Below are 13820 nucleotides of genomic sequence, written 5' to 3'. Positions count from 1 at the left end.
TTTCAGCATCACTCTGAGACAAGACCTTTCTAATTTTAGAGATATTGCGTAAATGCAAAAAAGCAGTCTTACATATTTGTTTAATATGCTCTTTGAATGACATATCCTGATCAAAAATGACTCCAAGATTTCTCACAGTATTACTAGAGGTCAGGGTAATGCCATCCAGAGTAAGGATCTGGTTAGACACCATGTTTCTAAGATTTGTGGGGCCAAGTACAATAACTTCAGTTTTATCTGAGTTTAAAAGCAGGAAATTAGAGGTCATCCATGTCCTTATGTCTGTAAGACAATCCTGCAGTTTAGCTAATTGGTGTGTGTCCTCTGGCTTAATGGATAGATAAAGCTGGGTATCATCTGCGTAACAATGAAAATTTAAGCAATGCCGTCTAATAATACTGCCTAAGGGAAGCACGTATAAAGTGAATAAAATTGGTCCTAGCACAGAACCTTGTGGAACTCCATAATTAACCTTAGTCTGTGAAGAAGATTCCCCATTTACATGAACAAATTGTAATCTATTAGATAAATATGATTCAAACCACCGCAGCGCAGTGCCTTTAATACCTATGGCATGCTCTAATCTCTGTAATAAAATTTTATGGTCAACAGTATCAAAAGCAGCACTGAGGTCTAACAGAACAAGCACAGAGATGAGTCCACTGTCTGAGGCCATAAGGAGATCATTTGTAACCTTCACTAATGCTGTTTCTGTACTATGATGAATTCTAAAACCTGACTGAAACTCTTCAAATAGACCAATCCTCTGCAGATGATGCAGAGGATTGGTGGTTGGCTCTCACTGCGGTATTGTATCACTTCCTGTTCCGGAGCACAGCGGTGTTTTTCTGTATCTGTTAGCTGTTTAATCTGCGCAGTTAGCTTGATCTAGTTATCTAGATTACGATTTGTTTCCCAGTGTAATCTTTATGTGCCTTAACTAAAGCACTCACTCTGCTGAATCACCTCTAAATTATTTACACATTATTCACTTTGCGTGTTTTTAGGAATCCGCTAGCTTAGCGTAGCTACTAGCTCTTAGCCGATTTAGCATGGCGGCTTCTCCTGTCTCTCCCGCACTTTTCTGCTCTGGGTGTGAAATGTTTAGTTATTCCTCGGCCTCCTTTAGCAGTAATGGTACTTGTAATAAGTGTAGCTTATTCGTAGCTTTGGAGGCCAGGCTGGGCGAATTGGATAGTCGGCTCCGCACCGTGGAAAATTCTACAGCTAGCCAGGCCCCTGTAGTCGGTGCGGACCAAGGTAGCTTAGCCGCCGTTAGTTCCCCCCTGGCAGATCCCGAGCAGCCGGGAAAGCAGGCTGACTGGGTGACTGTGAGGAGGAAGCGTAGCCCTAAACAGAAGCCCCGTGTACACCGCCAACCCGTTCACATTTCTAACCGTTTTTCCCCACTCGACGACACACCCGCCGAGGATCAAACTCTGGTTATTGGCGACTCTGTTTTGAGAAATGTGAAGTTAGCGACACCAGCAACCATAGTCAATTGTCTTCCGGGGGCCAGAGCAGGCGACATTGAAGGAAATTTGAAACTGCTGGTTAAGGCTAAGCGTAAATTTGGTAAGATTGTAATTCACGTCGGCAGTAATGACACCCGGTTACGCCAATCGGAGGTCACTAAAATTAACATTAAATCGGTGTGTAACTTTGCAAAAACAATGTCGGACTCTGTAGTTTTCTCTGGGCCCCTCCCCAATCAGACCGGGAGTGACATGTTTAGCCGCATGTTCTCCTTGAATTGCTGGCTGTCTGAGTGGTGTCCAAAAAATGAGGTGGGCTTCATAGATAATTGGCAAAGCTTCTGGGGAAAACCTGGTCTTGTTAGGAGAGACGGCATCCATCCCACTTTGGATGGAGCAGCTCTCATTTCTAGAAATCTGGCTAATTTTCTTAAATCCTCCAAACCGTGACTATCCAGGGTTGGGACCAGGAAGCAGAGTTGTAGTCTTACACACCTCTCTGCAGCTTCTCTCCCCCTGCCATCCCCTCATTACCCCATCCCGTAGAGACGGTGCCTGCTCCCAGACTACCAATAACCAGCAAAAATCTATTTAAGCATAAAAATTCAAAAAGAAAAAATAATATAGCACCTTCAACTGCACCACAGACTAAAACAGTTAAATGTGGTCTATTAAACATTAGGTCTCTCTCTTCTAAGTCCCTGTTGGTAAATGATATAATAATTGATCAACATATTGATTTATTCTGCCTAACAGAAACCTGGTTACAGCAGGATGAATATGTTAGTTTAAATGAGTCAACACCCCCGAGTCACACTAACTGTCAGAATGCTCGTAGCACGGGCCGGGGCGGTGGATTAGCAGCAATCTTCCATTCCAGCTTATTAATTAATCAAAAACCCAGACAGAGCTTTAATTCATTTGAAAGCTTGTCTCTTAGTCTTGTCCATCCAAATTGGAAGTCCCAAAAAACAGTTTTATTTGTTATTATCTATCGTCCACCTGGTCGTTACTGTGAGTTTCTCTGTGAATTTTCAGACCTTTTGTCTGACTTAGTGCTTAGCTCAGATAAGATAATTATAGTGGGCGATTTTAACATCCACACAGATGCTGAGAATGACAGCCTCAACACTGCATTTAATCTATTATTAGACTCTATTGGCTTTGCTCAAAAAGTAAATGAGTCCACCCACCACTTTAATCATATCTTAGATCTTGTTCTGACTTATGGTATGGAAATAGAAGACTTAACAGTATTCCCTGAAAACTCCCTTCTGTCTGATCATTTTTTAATAACATTTACATTTACTCTGATGGACTACCCAGCAGTAGGGAATAAGTTTCATTACACTAGAAGTCTTTCAGAAAGCGCTGTAACTAGGTTTAAGGATATGATTCCTTCTTTATGTTCTCTAATGCCATATAACAACACAGTGCAGAGTAGCTACCTAAACTCTGTAAGGGAGATAGAGTATCTCGTCAATAGTTTTACATCCTCATTGAAGACAACTTTGGATGCTGTAGCTCCTCTGAAAAAGAGAGCTTTAAATCAGAAGTGTCTGACTCCATGGTATAACTCTCAAACTCGTAGCTTAAAGCAGATAACCCGTAAGTTGGAGAGGAAATGGCGTCTCACTAATTTAGAAGATCTTCACTTAGCCTGGAAAAAGAGTCTGTTGCTCTATAAAAAAGCCCTCCGTAAAGCTAGGACATCTTTCTACTCATCACTAATTGAAGAAAATAAGAACAACCCCAGGTTTCTTTTCAGCACTGTAGCCAGGCTGACAAAGAGTCAGAGCTCTATTGAGCTGAGTATTCCATTATCTTTAACTAGTAATGAGTTCATGACTTTCTTTGCTAACAAAATTTTAACTATTAGAGAAAAAATTACTCATAACCATCCCAAAGACGTATCGTTATCTTTGGCTGCTTTCAGTGATGCCGGTATTTGGTTAGACTCTTTCTCTCCGATTGTTCTGTCTGAGTTATTTTCATTAGTTACTTCATCCAAACCATCAACATGTTTATTAGACCCCATTCCTACCAGGCTGCTCAAGGAAGCCCTACCATTATTTAATGCTTCGATCTTAAATATGATCAATCTATCTTTGTTAGTTGGCTATGTACCACAGGCTTTTAAGGTGGCAGTAGTTAAACCATTACTTAAAAAGCCATCACTTGACCCAGCTATCTTAGCTAATTATAGGCCAATCTCCAACCTTCCTTTTCTCTCAAAAATTCTTGAAAGGGTAGTTGTAAAACAGCTAACTGATCATCTGCAGAGGAATGGTCTATTTGAAGAGTTTCAGTCAGGTTTTAGAATTCATCATAGTACAGAAACAGCATTAGTGAAGGTTACAAATGATCTTCTTATGGCCTCGGACAGTGGACTCATCTCTGTGCTTGTTCTGTTAGACCTCAGTGCTGCTTTTGATACTGTTGACCATAAAATTTTATTACAGAGATTAGAGCATGCCATAGGTATTAAAGGCACTGCGCTGCGGTGGTTTGAATCATATTTGTCTAATAGATTACAATTTGTTCATGTAAATGGGGAATCTTCTTCACAGACTAAAGTTAATTATGGAGTTCCACAAGGTTCTGTGCTAGGACCAATTTTATTCACTTTATATATGCTTCCCTTAGGCAGTATTATTAGACGGTATTGCTTAAATTTTCATTGTTACGCAGATGATACCCAGCTTTATCTATCCATGAAGCCAGAGGACACACACCAATTAGCTAAACTGCAGGATTGTCTTACAGACATAAAGACATGGATGACCTCTAATTTCCTGCTTTTAAACTCAGATAAAACTGAAGTTATTGTACTTGGCCCCACAAATCTTAGAAACATGGTGTCTAACCAGATCCTTACTCTGGATGGCATTACCCTGACCTCTAGTAATACTGTGAGAAATCTTGGAGTCATTTTTGATCAGGATATGTCATTCAAAGCGCATATTAAACAAATATGTAGGACTGCTTTTTTGCATTTACGCAATATCTCTAAAATCAGAAAGGTCTTGTCTCAGAGTGATGCTGAAAAACTAATTCATGCATTTATTTCCTCTAGGCTGGACTATTGTAATTCATTATTATCAGGTTGTCCTAAAAGTTCCCTAAAAAGCCTTCAGTTAATTCAAAATGCTGCAGCTAGAGTGCTGACGGGGACTAGAAGGAGAGAGCATATCTCACCCATATTGGCCTCTCTTCATTGGCTTCCTGTTAATTCTAGAATAGAATTTAAAATTCTTCTTCTTACTTATAAGGTTTTGAATAATCAGGTCCCATCTTATCTTAGGGACCTCGTAGTACCATATCACCCCAATAGAGCGCTTCGCTCTCAGACTGCAGGCTTACTTGTAGTTCCTAGGGTTTGTAAGAGTAGAATGGGAGGCAGAGCCTTCAGCTTTCAGGCTCCTCTCCTGTGGAACCAGCTCCCAATTCAGATCAGGGAGACAGACACCCTCTCTACTTTTACGATTAGGCTTAAAACTTTCCTTTTTGCTAAAGCTTATAGTTAGGGCTGGATCAGGTAACCCTGAACCATCCCTTAGTTATGCTGCTATAGATGTAGACTGCTGGGGGGTTCCCATGATGCACTGTTTCTTTCTCTTTTTGCTCTGTATGCACCACTCTGCATTTAATCATTAGTGATCGATCTCTGCTCCCCTCCACAGCATGTCTTTTTCCTGGTTCTCTCCCTCAGCCCCAACCAGTCCCAGCAGAAGACTGCCCCTCCCTGAGCCTGGTTCTGCTGGAGGTTTCTTCCTGTTAAAAGGGAGTTTTTCCTTCCCACTGTAGCCAAGTGCTTGCTCACAGGGGGTCGTTTTGACCGTTGGGGTTTTACATCATTATTGTATGGCCTTGCCTTACAATATAAAGCGCCTTGGGGCAACTGTTTGTTGTGATTTGGCGCTATATAAAAAAAATTGATTGATTGATTGAGATGATCAGTTAGCTGTTTTACAACTACCCTTTCAAGAATTTTTGAGAGAAAAGGAAGGTTGGAGATTGGCCTATAATTAGCTAAGATAGCTGGGTCAAGAAATGGCTTTTTAAGTAATGGTTTAATTACTGCCACCTTAAAAGCCTGTGGTACATAGCCAACTAATAAAGATAGATTGATCATATTTAAGATCGAAGCATTAAATAATGGTAGGGCTTCCTTGAGCAGCCTGGTAGGAATGGGGTCTAATAGACATGTTGATGGTTTGGATGAAGTAACTAATGAAAATAACTCAGACAGAACAATCTGAGAGAAAGAGTCTAACCAAATACCGGCATCACTGAAAGCAGCCAAAGATAACGATACGTCTTTGGGATGGTTATGAGTAATTTTTTCTCTAATAGTTAAAATTTTATTAGCAAAGAAAGTCATGAAGTCATGTGTCAAGATGTGGGGATGGACCAGTTATCTGCCTGGGTGGCTGCCATCCAGGACCCAAGGTAGTTCTGTAGAGTCACGGTGGCCACAACACACGACAAGCACATGTTCCCACACGTCACTTGAATCAGTGACAGAGCCTGTGTTCACCTTCACGGTAAATCTGCCTGGAGTAGGCAGTTCTCAGAAAAAAAAGAGTGATGGTGCAAGAAAGAGACTAGTGAGAGAAGTCAATGCGACACCCATGACGACTCTGAAGGAGTTATAGGCTTCTGTGGCTATGATTGGACAGACTGCACAGTGCAACCTTTGTCTGTTGCACCACCAGTCACAGCTGCATGGTTGAGTGGAACAGAGAAGGACACTGTTAAATGAAAACAGATAAAAATCTTGGCTTAAGCCTCCCATGGGGCACTCATGGCAAACTGTAGCTGAAATTTCACTACTCTTCAGAAAATCCATCTGCACAGAGAATAACCCAATCAATACATGTGATCATGTAGCATCTTGTGACAAGAGCCTTGTTGAAATGTTAACGGGGGGGGGGGGGGGGGGGGGTTTAAATCAATATGTGGGACAGGCAAGATAATGTGATAATCCCAATAACTATGTGGGAGCTCATTTGTTTTTGCACTGGTGGTGGCCTGGTCCTCCTCTCAAACACAATCTAATCCCTCATCATCTCTCCTGTAAGAAGTGGTGGAATCCTCCAAATCAATAATGTGAACATGGAGTGACCACTTAAATCAACAACATCTATCTCACCACCGCTGCTGCTGCTTGGTTCATTCATCTTAGATCTCAGTTCCTCTGACTCTAGTTGAGTTGGTGGTTCTTCAATACGTGAACCCCCACCTTCATAAACGTTCTCAAAAGTAACACACTCACAGCTCTTGCTTATTTATACAATAAATAAATTATTGTATGGCTTCTCCCCAAAGCCAAATCTGAGATGCAGCATTTTTCTTTTTTTTTTTATCAGTTTAGATGGCGCTTTGATCAATCACTTAATGACAGAAATGATTACCCAAATCACACCCCTTCATAGTTTCCTCCCTCCAAAGAAGCAGCTCTAATTGTGCGGCTATTATAATGTACAGACTGTCTTAATGAGGTGATTTGTCACAGAGGAGTGAAAAATTGATCAATAACAACGCTATTATTTATTCATCAAAACTAATCGGTGAGGTGTATTGGCACCTAAAAATGGGGAGCTGGACTGTCACCAGTACATACGTACATACAACTACTTGTGTATTTTCAGTACCACTTTGCTGTACAAAATCATATCTGAGACAGATGTGAGCACACAACTGATAATAAATATTGCTCCTGGGCCAACGTTCTTATAAAATTCTGTTTTTGCTGCTCTCAAAAATAAAAAGGGTTTTACCTTTAATTAAAATGCACTCATAGTTAAGTATTGATGTGAGTAAAGTGAGACGGGTGCTCCTGGCATTGAACTCCACGAAGGCTGCTGGCCCAGGTGGAGTACCTGGCAAGGTGCTCAGAGCATGTTTTCACCAGTGTTCCTAACAGTATCTTCCGCAGAATTTTATATATATATAGATATATATATATACATATATATATATGTATGTAATAAAAGAACAAGAAGAGAAGCAAGTCCTATACTACACAGTCCCTCTGGCCTGTTGGTGCTCCATATCTTATGACTCTCACTGGGAGACGCCAGTTACTTCCAAAGCTAAAGCTAGAATCTATTTACAGCTGTTTGGACTGGGTCAATGTAGATGAAGTGTCTTGTCCAAGGACACAGATGACTTACTGGTAGCCCAAATCCTTATCTCACCAAGTTACCTGCTCTAGGATGGAATAAAAAATGATAAATGTTCATAATATCAAAAATCCAGAAATGACAATACATCTTTTAAAACACTATGAAGTACTGCATGTTGCGTGTTGGCAGAGGAATGTACTCTGACAACTCTTCCTCTAAATATTGTGGCCAAATAACAGAAAGGGGGGGGGGGGCTATATGATCATGCCTCGATCATAACCTATGTGAATGCCAACAAAGAAGTGTGTGACTATAGATGTTTGTGATGTTACAAGAGAACAGATCAAAGTAAAGCATTATCAGAAAATTAGAGGTAAAACAAATATTTGGAGGCACTGCTATTATAAACACATTTTTGCGTCTTTAAATGATTGTCTTAAAGTCTCTCTTTTTTTATTTTAAAGACATTTAAATTGTAACTGGATCTCACTTAAAAAAATCTCAATTTAAAATATTTGGATCTGCATTTGCTGTATGAAAGGTGCCACTCCCTTTAAATTCTTTATTATTTTTGTGTGAGAGCATTTTCCATATGCTGCACCTTTCTTGAGGGCAACGTCTGAATCAGCCCTGGATGTTTCAAACGGCTGAGGATGAGTTGCTGCAGCTTGTGATGATGCGGACGATGATGCTGAGGACACACAGTTCTTTGGCAGGTTGTCTGATTGGCTGCCAAAGTTCTGCCTCTTCAGCTTGGCATCAGCCTGGAGCCTCTCCAAAGCAGCCATTTGACACTGTTCTACTGTAGACACAAGCAATCTGCAGAACTGACAGCAACAGGAAACCCACAGTAAGCAGATGATACATGAGCACAGGTTTGAGGCAATTTGATGCAATGCCTTTATCTTGGATATGGCATGGAATGAAGACAATTTTGGAGGATATTGTTGAAAAGCTGAAGTGATTTCAGCATTTTCTGTACCACTTTGTCAAAAAGCCAGACTGAAAGAAATAACCGAGGCCAAAGATACATTCATCCTTCAATGCATTCTCTTTCACGAGTTCACACAAATGTGCATTTCTTGTTATAATACATAAAACAACACACACACGAAAGGGCATAACTCAGGCAAAATACCCATTCTGTCAATTAAAATAAAAAAAAAGTTAGCTCTCTATTTTGTATTTGGATAATTACCTAAAGTATATAGGTTGTTTTTCTTACAACAACCAGTTTGTCAAATTTCATTAGAAAGATCATGCAACAGCTAATGAACCACTTTTACATTCTACCAAGGCAACATACTACAGCACACGCAAAACCTAAAGCAGGAAACAATAGAGGTATAAAATTCAATTATCCCAAGTGACTGGTCAATTACTGGTAAAGTTCAGCTGTAGATGAAATCATTCTGAATTATGATGTGGATGCTTTGAGTTCAACTATAGCAATGACCCACCATGACTAACAAAATGTTTGAATGACTGATGTCCAATGGGATAAGGATATTTTCAACACATGAAAACCAAAGTACCAGAGAGGCAAAGAGCAAAATGGCAACAGAAAGAGAAAGAAAATAAATTAATTAATTCAGATTTACCTCTCTATAGTCCAACTTGCCATCTTTGTTGATGTCTGCTAATGAAAATATGGCATTTACTTCTTCGGAAGTCATTTTCTCTCCTCTCTGCAAAATTTGACGTTTCATTTAGTTAAAAATAAATAAATAAATAAATAAATCCAAAATAAATCAAAAATTCACAGTTGTAGACAAAGGTTTACATTAATTCCTCACTGACATGGATGTCATGGCAATGTTGGGCTTTCAATTCATTGGTTTGACCAACACATAGTATGTACATTGAAAAAGTCTAATGGGTTCAGTGCACATATGAGAAAAATTACTGCAGTTTTACACCCGTCAAGTATGCCTCTTCAAAACAGAACATCTTCAGATTCCAAAGTCATCCAATAAAACCATAAGTACAAGTTAATAAGCACTTTATCAATGTATGGAAGAAAACTCAAACTGTCACCTTCAGATCATAGGAAATTGGTTTGGATGGCCAGAAACCATTAAGACACAGCCCTACCATTAAGACACAGCCCTACCATGAACTGGAAGCTATGGGAAAGCCAGTGACACTTTCTACATTCAAGCGATTTACACTGTTGTGGACTGAGAACCTGCCATCCAAGAAAGAAGCTCTTACTCCAAAAGTAACACCTTCAAGCTCAATTTAAGTTTGCAACTGATCACGTGGAAAAAGAAAAACTCTTCTGGAGAAAAGCTGTGTGGTCAGATGACACAAAGATTGAGATGTTTGGCTAAAATAGACTGCATTTGGCTACAATGACCAGAGGTATGTTTGGAGGTGTGAAGGTGAGGCATTAAATGCAGAGAACACTCTTACAGCTGTTAGACATGATGAAGGTACACTGCATCCGGAAAGTAATCACAGCGCTTCACTTTCTCCACATTACAGCCGTGCAGGCATGTGTGTGAGTTTATTTCGTAAGTTCAATATAAGTACATAATATAATTGTAAATATGTTAAAAATACATGCATGACACAAGAAAGTGAAAACACTTATTTCCATTGTGGTCTATTTAAAAATTCAACGACAAAATAGAAGTAATAATAAAAGAAAATAACAATATTAATAATACTGATAAAAATAATAAAAATAATGATAATATTAACAGTGTGCATATTGATAACAAGAACCTAAACAATTTAAAAATACATTAAGACAGCAAATTAACATAAAATAATTATTTAGATCAAGTGGGTAGCGTGTTACTGATTCACTGTCATATCTCTGCTTCCTCTGTCTTTTCTGCCATCTTCTCTGCTTCAGACACTCTTAGGCTTCTTAAAAGTCCTTCTCCCTAATCCTACCAGTTTGGCACCTTAGGAGCTCTCTTAAGACCTAAGGTCTGTTGTGGACAACTTTCATCTTACCAAGGGAAAATTCTAAGAAATGTCTAAGAATTCGAGGAATTCTAAGATGTTTCTTAGAATAACATCACTGGGAACTATTTTTAACCATAGGCTGTTTTGTGGATATGGGCCCAGGTCTGTGCGAGGAAACCAAAGAATTTAATTGAGCACTCTACTAATTCTACCGAAAAGAGCGGTCAATTATCTTGTCAGACTTCCACTAGAACCTTGTTATTGGCAACTATAAGCATCTATGGTAGTCAAGGTCAAACTTTCAAAGAGACAACCAAATATTATGTTACCATGTGTTGATTTCAGAAAACCCAAAACAAATTACAAACTGTAAACCAAATTCTTTGTCAATTTAAGTCTGGGAGCATACGCTGGTGTGCACTTTACTGCATCCACAACAACACAGAACTGCCTAGGGCCCTGGATAGTGGCCATCTAGGCAGACAACCGGTCTATCACCATCTTGAAAGTAACCATCCATCTGCCATAACCAGGTGAGGCACAGGCAATGGCATTCTCCAGCCACTGGGGTCCTCAACACTCAGGCAACTCTGTGCTGGATCATGCACAGAGAAACGTGACACATGGCCAAAATGTCAAAGTTGACACTCCTTCACAATCCAAGTTTAACTGTTCATCTTAGTCTCCACACAAAGGCATTTGATTTGTTCCCAAGGATACTCCACAGAGACCTTGTACCAAAGACATCTAGTTGTTACCTTAGGTCGATAGTTAGCTTCCACGTTTCACAACCATGCAGAAAGGCAGGAAGCACCAGTGTCCTAAAGGCTTGGCCAATCATTCTCCTGCAAAGATATTGGCATCATAAAGCACCTCTGTCCAGTGACTTCATAACTCCATAAGCTCTTCCCACATAACTTTTGATCTCAAAGAATAAGGACAATAATGTCACTGCCAACATAAGTGAATGCCTCTTCAAATTCAACAATTTCACCACACAGAGAGATGTGTCTCAATTCAGGGGTTGCATACTTCAAAGGCTGCATCCTACAAGGATCTGGCCTCCTGAGCTCACAGAAACCAAGCCAACCATTCTGAAATGAGATGGTCGAGCCCACGGAGCATTCTGCGATTGTAGTATTAGCTTTCCTCACCCCTACCCCCAGTCACCTAGCAACCCTGACAGTGTAGTTAGTTAGCATAGTGGGTGTACCCTGTAGCTGTTATCATTTTTCTATAATTACTTATACTTTAGTTATAAACATATTTGTAATTGCATATGTGAAGCCCAAAATTATCCTTTTGTTTTTTAAAATATACCAATCACTTTGTCTTGAAGGAAAAAACAAACAAACTGCACAATGGCTCTTAGGATTATTTGGGTCGCAAAGGATACACCTGCTTTATCCTTCATTTTTGGAGGAAAGAAGACTGCACTCGCTGGCCATATTCCAAGAAGCCATGACAATACAGTCACACCTCTGTTATGCATGTGGTCAGCAAATGCAGCTTTCAAAGGACGCAGCCCCTGAACTGAGATACAATGAGACATACTTCTGACAGCTGAGTCCAGGAAGTCATTAATTGCCTGAAGCTTACAACCACTTTGCCTCAGTAAAAGAACAGCTCACAGAAATAAATGCAAGCCCAATATTACCATGACATTCATGTATATGGTGAGTGAATGTCAAATTCTGACAACTGTGTTGTTTGAGCATGAGCTGTACCAATCAGTGACTTTTACAATTTAATTCACTTGATCTGGCTTTGGTAGGCAAATCTGAAAACTGCCTATGCTGGCTAGTTCTCTGAATTTGTCAAATGTAAATGATTTTAGGCTACTCACTGTAGTGAGGACCTTCTCCAGTTCACTGTGTGTAATGTAGCCATCACTGTTAATATCCATCTTTTTAAAAGCTCTTATCAGCTCATTTTCCTCCATCTGCTTCTCACACTTGAGGATGTCACAGAAATCATCAAAGTTCAATTTAACAGTTCTTGGGGTCCAGTATTTGTTGAGAGCTGCATGTGATGGGTTTCTGCCAGCCTGTTGAAGAACTAAACAAGGTAAAGGTGAAAAAGTAATCAACTAAAGTAAATGAAGTTCAGCAAGTGTATCACAAGGTTATTTACAAATCCAATATAATAATTACTTTGGTTTGTGTAGTGCTGTAAATAATGATTATTTTGATTAGTGATTAATCTGTTACTGTTGTTTGATACATAAAAAGTAATAAAATGGTAGAAAATATAAATCAGTGTTTCCCAAAGCCAAAGATAATGTCTTCAAATGCCTAGCTTTGTCCACAGCCCAAGGATATTCAAGTTACTGTCAGGAAGGAGTAAAGAAACCAGAAAATATTCACATATAAAAAGCTGAAATCAAAGAATTTGGACATTTAAAAAAAATAAGACTCAAAACTCCGTTCTCAAAATATTTGTCAATTAATTTAATAATCAATTAATCATTGCAGCTCCAGCTTTTTGAGACACTGTGTCTGAGTTTAATCATTCATTCATTTTCTTATACATTTCCAGGATGTGGTGGCAATAGACTAAGCAGCTCATCCCACACTTCCCTATCCTCATCTAAGTCCTGTAAGTCTTCCCAAAAGATCCCAAGGTGTTCCCAAGACATCTGGGAAATATCTCCAGCGTGTCTTCCTTGGAGTCTCTTCTTAGTTGGACATGTCTGGAAGACCTCCCTAGGGAGATAATCAAACCACCTTAAGTGGCTCCTTTCGATGTGAAGGCTCTACTCTGAGTTCCTCCTGGATAGTTGAGCTTCTCACCCTGTTCAGGAGTGTAAGCCCCAATACCCTGAAGGAGGAATCTAATTTCTGCTGCTTGTATCCGGGACCTTATGCTTTCAGCCATTACCCAAACTTCATTACCACAGGAGTATAAACTGACTGATAAATTGAGAGCCTCGCCTTCTGGCTCAGTTCTTTCTTCACCACAATGTCTCGGTGCAGCGTCTGTAAAACATAAGACGCTGCCGCCAACCCTTTTCTGAGAGAGAGTGGAATCTACAAATTAATAATTATTTTCATGTCAGATAAATCTGTTGATTTTTTTTATAGCTCATTCTTTCTTATGTAAAGCAATAACCACGCCCACAAACATTTTCATTTTCACTCATTTTATGTTTAAGTTCATTTCATAACTCATTGTTAGATACAACTCTCATCATCACTGCAATCTGTTTTAAAATCGATTTAATGCTAATTTTACTGAATTAAATTATTTTCCACTTGTACCTATTTTACCTTTAGGATGCAGGGGTGGTGGCCAA

The 13820-nt window shown here is 39.5% G+C and overlaps 1 protein-coding gene across 2 annotated transcripts in view; it reads right to left on the bottom strand.

Moving 5' to 3' along the window:
- The window catches only part of LOC117518431 (phosphoglucomutase-1-like), a 70757-nt gene that overhangs the window by 56372 nt on the left and 565 nt on the right, over positions 1-13820 (bottom strand). The window contains exons 2-4 of one of the 2 annotated variants that reach the window (XM_034179549.1): positions 12372-12583; positions 9208-9294; positions 8208-8433 (exon numbers count right to left, since the gene is read on the bottom strand). In XM_034179549.1, coding sequence (XP_034035440.1) covers positions 8208-8433; positions 9208-9294; positions 12372-12583 — 525 coding nt within the window. The remainder of the gene's footprint in view (positions 1-8207; positions 8434-9207; positions 9295-12371; positions 12584-13820) is intronic. The other variant, XM_034179551.1, reaches the window with a different exon arrangement.

Source organism: Thalassophryne amazonica, chromosome 10 (genome assembly GCF_902500255.1).
Source record: "Thalassophryne amazonica chromosome 10, fThaAma1.1, whole genome shotgun sequence".
In the NCBI taxonomy this organism is placed as follows: domain Eukaryota; kingdom Metazoa; phylum Chordata; class Actinopteri; order Batrachoidiformes; family Batrachoididae; genus Thalassophryne; species Thalassophryne amazonica.
The sequence above is the reverse complement of the archived record's forward strand: the minus strand, read 5'-3'. Positions and strand labels throughout refer to the sequence as shown.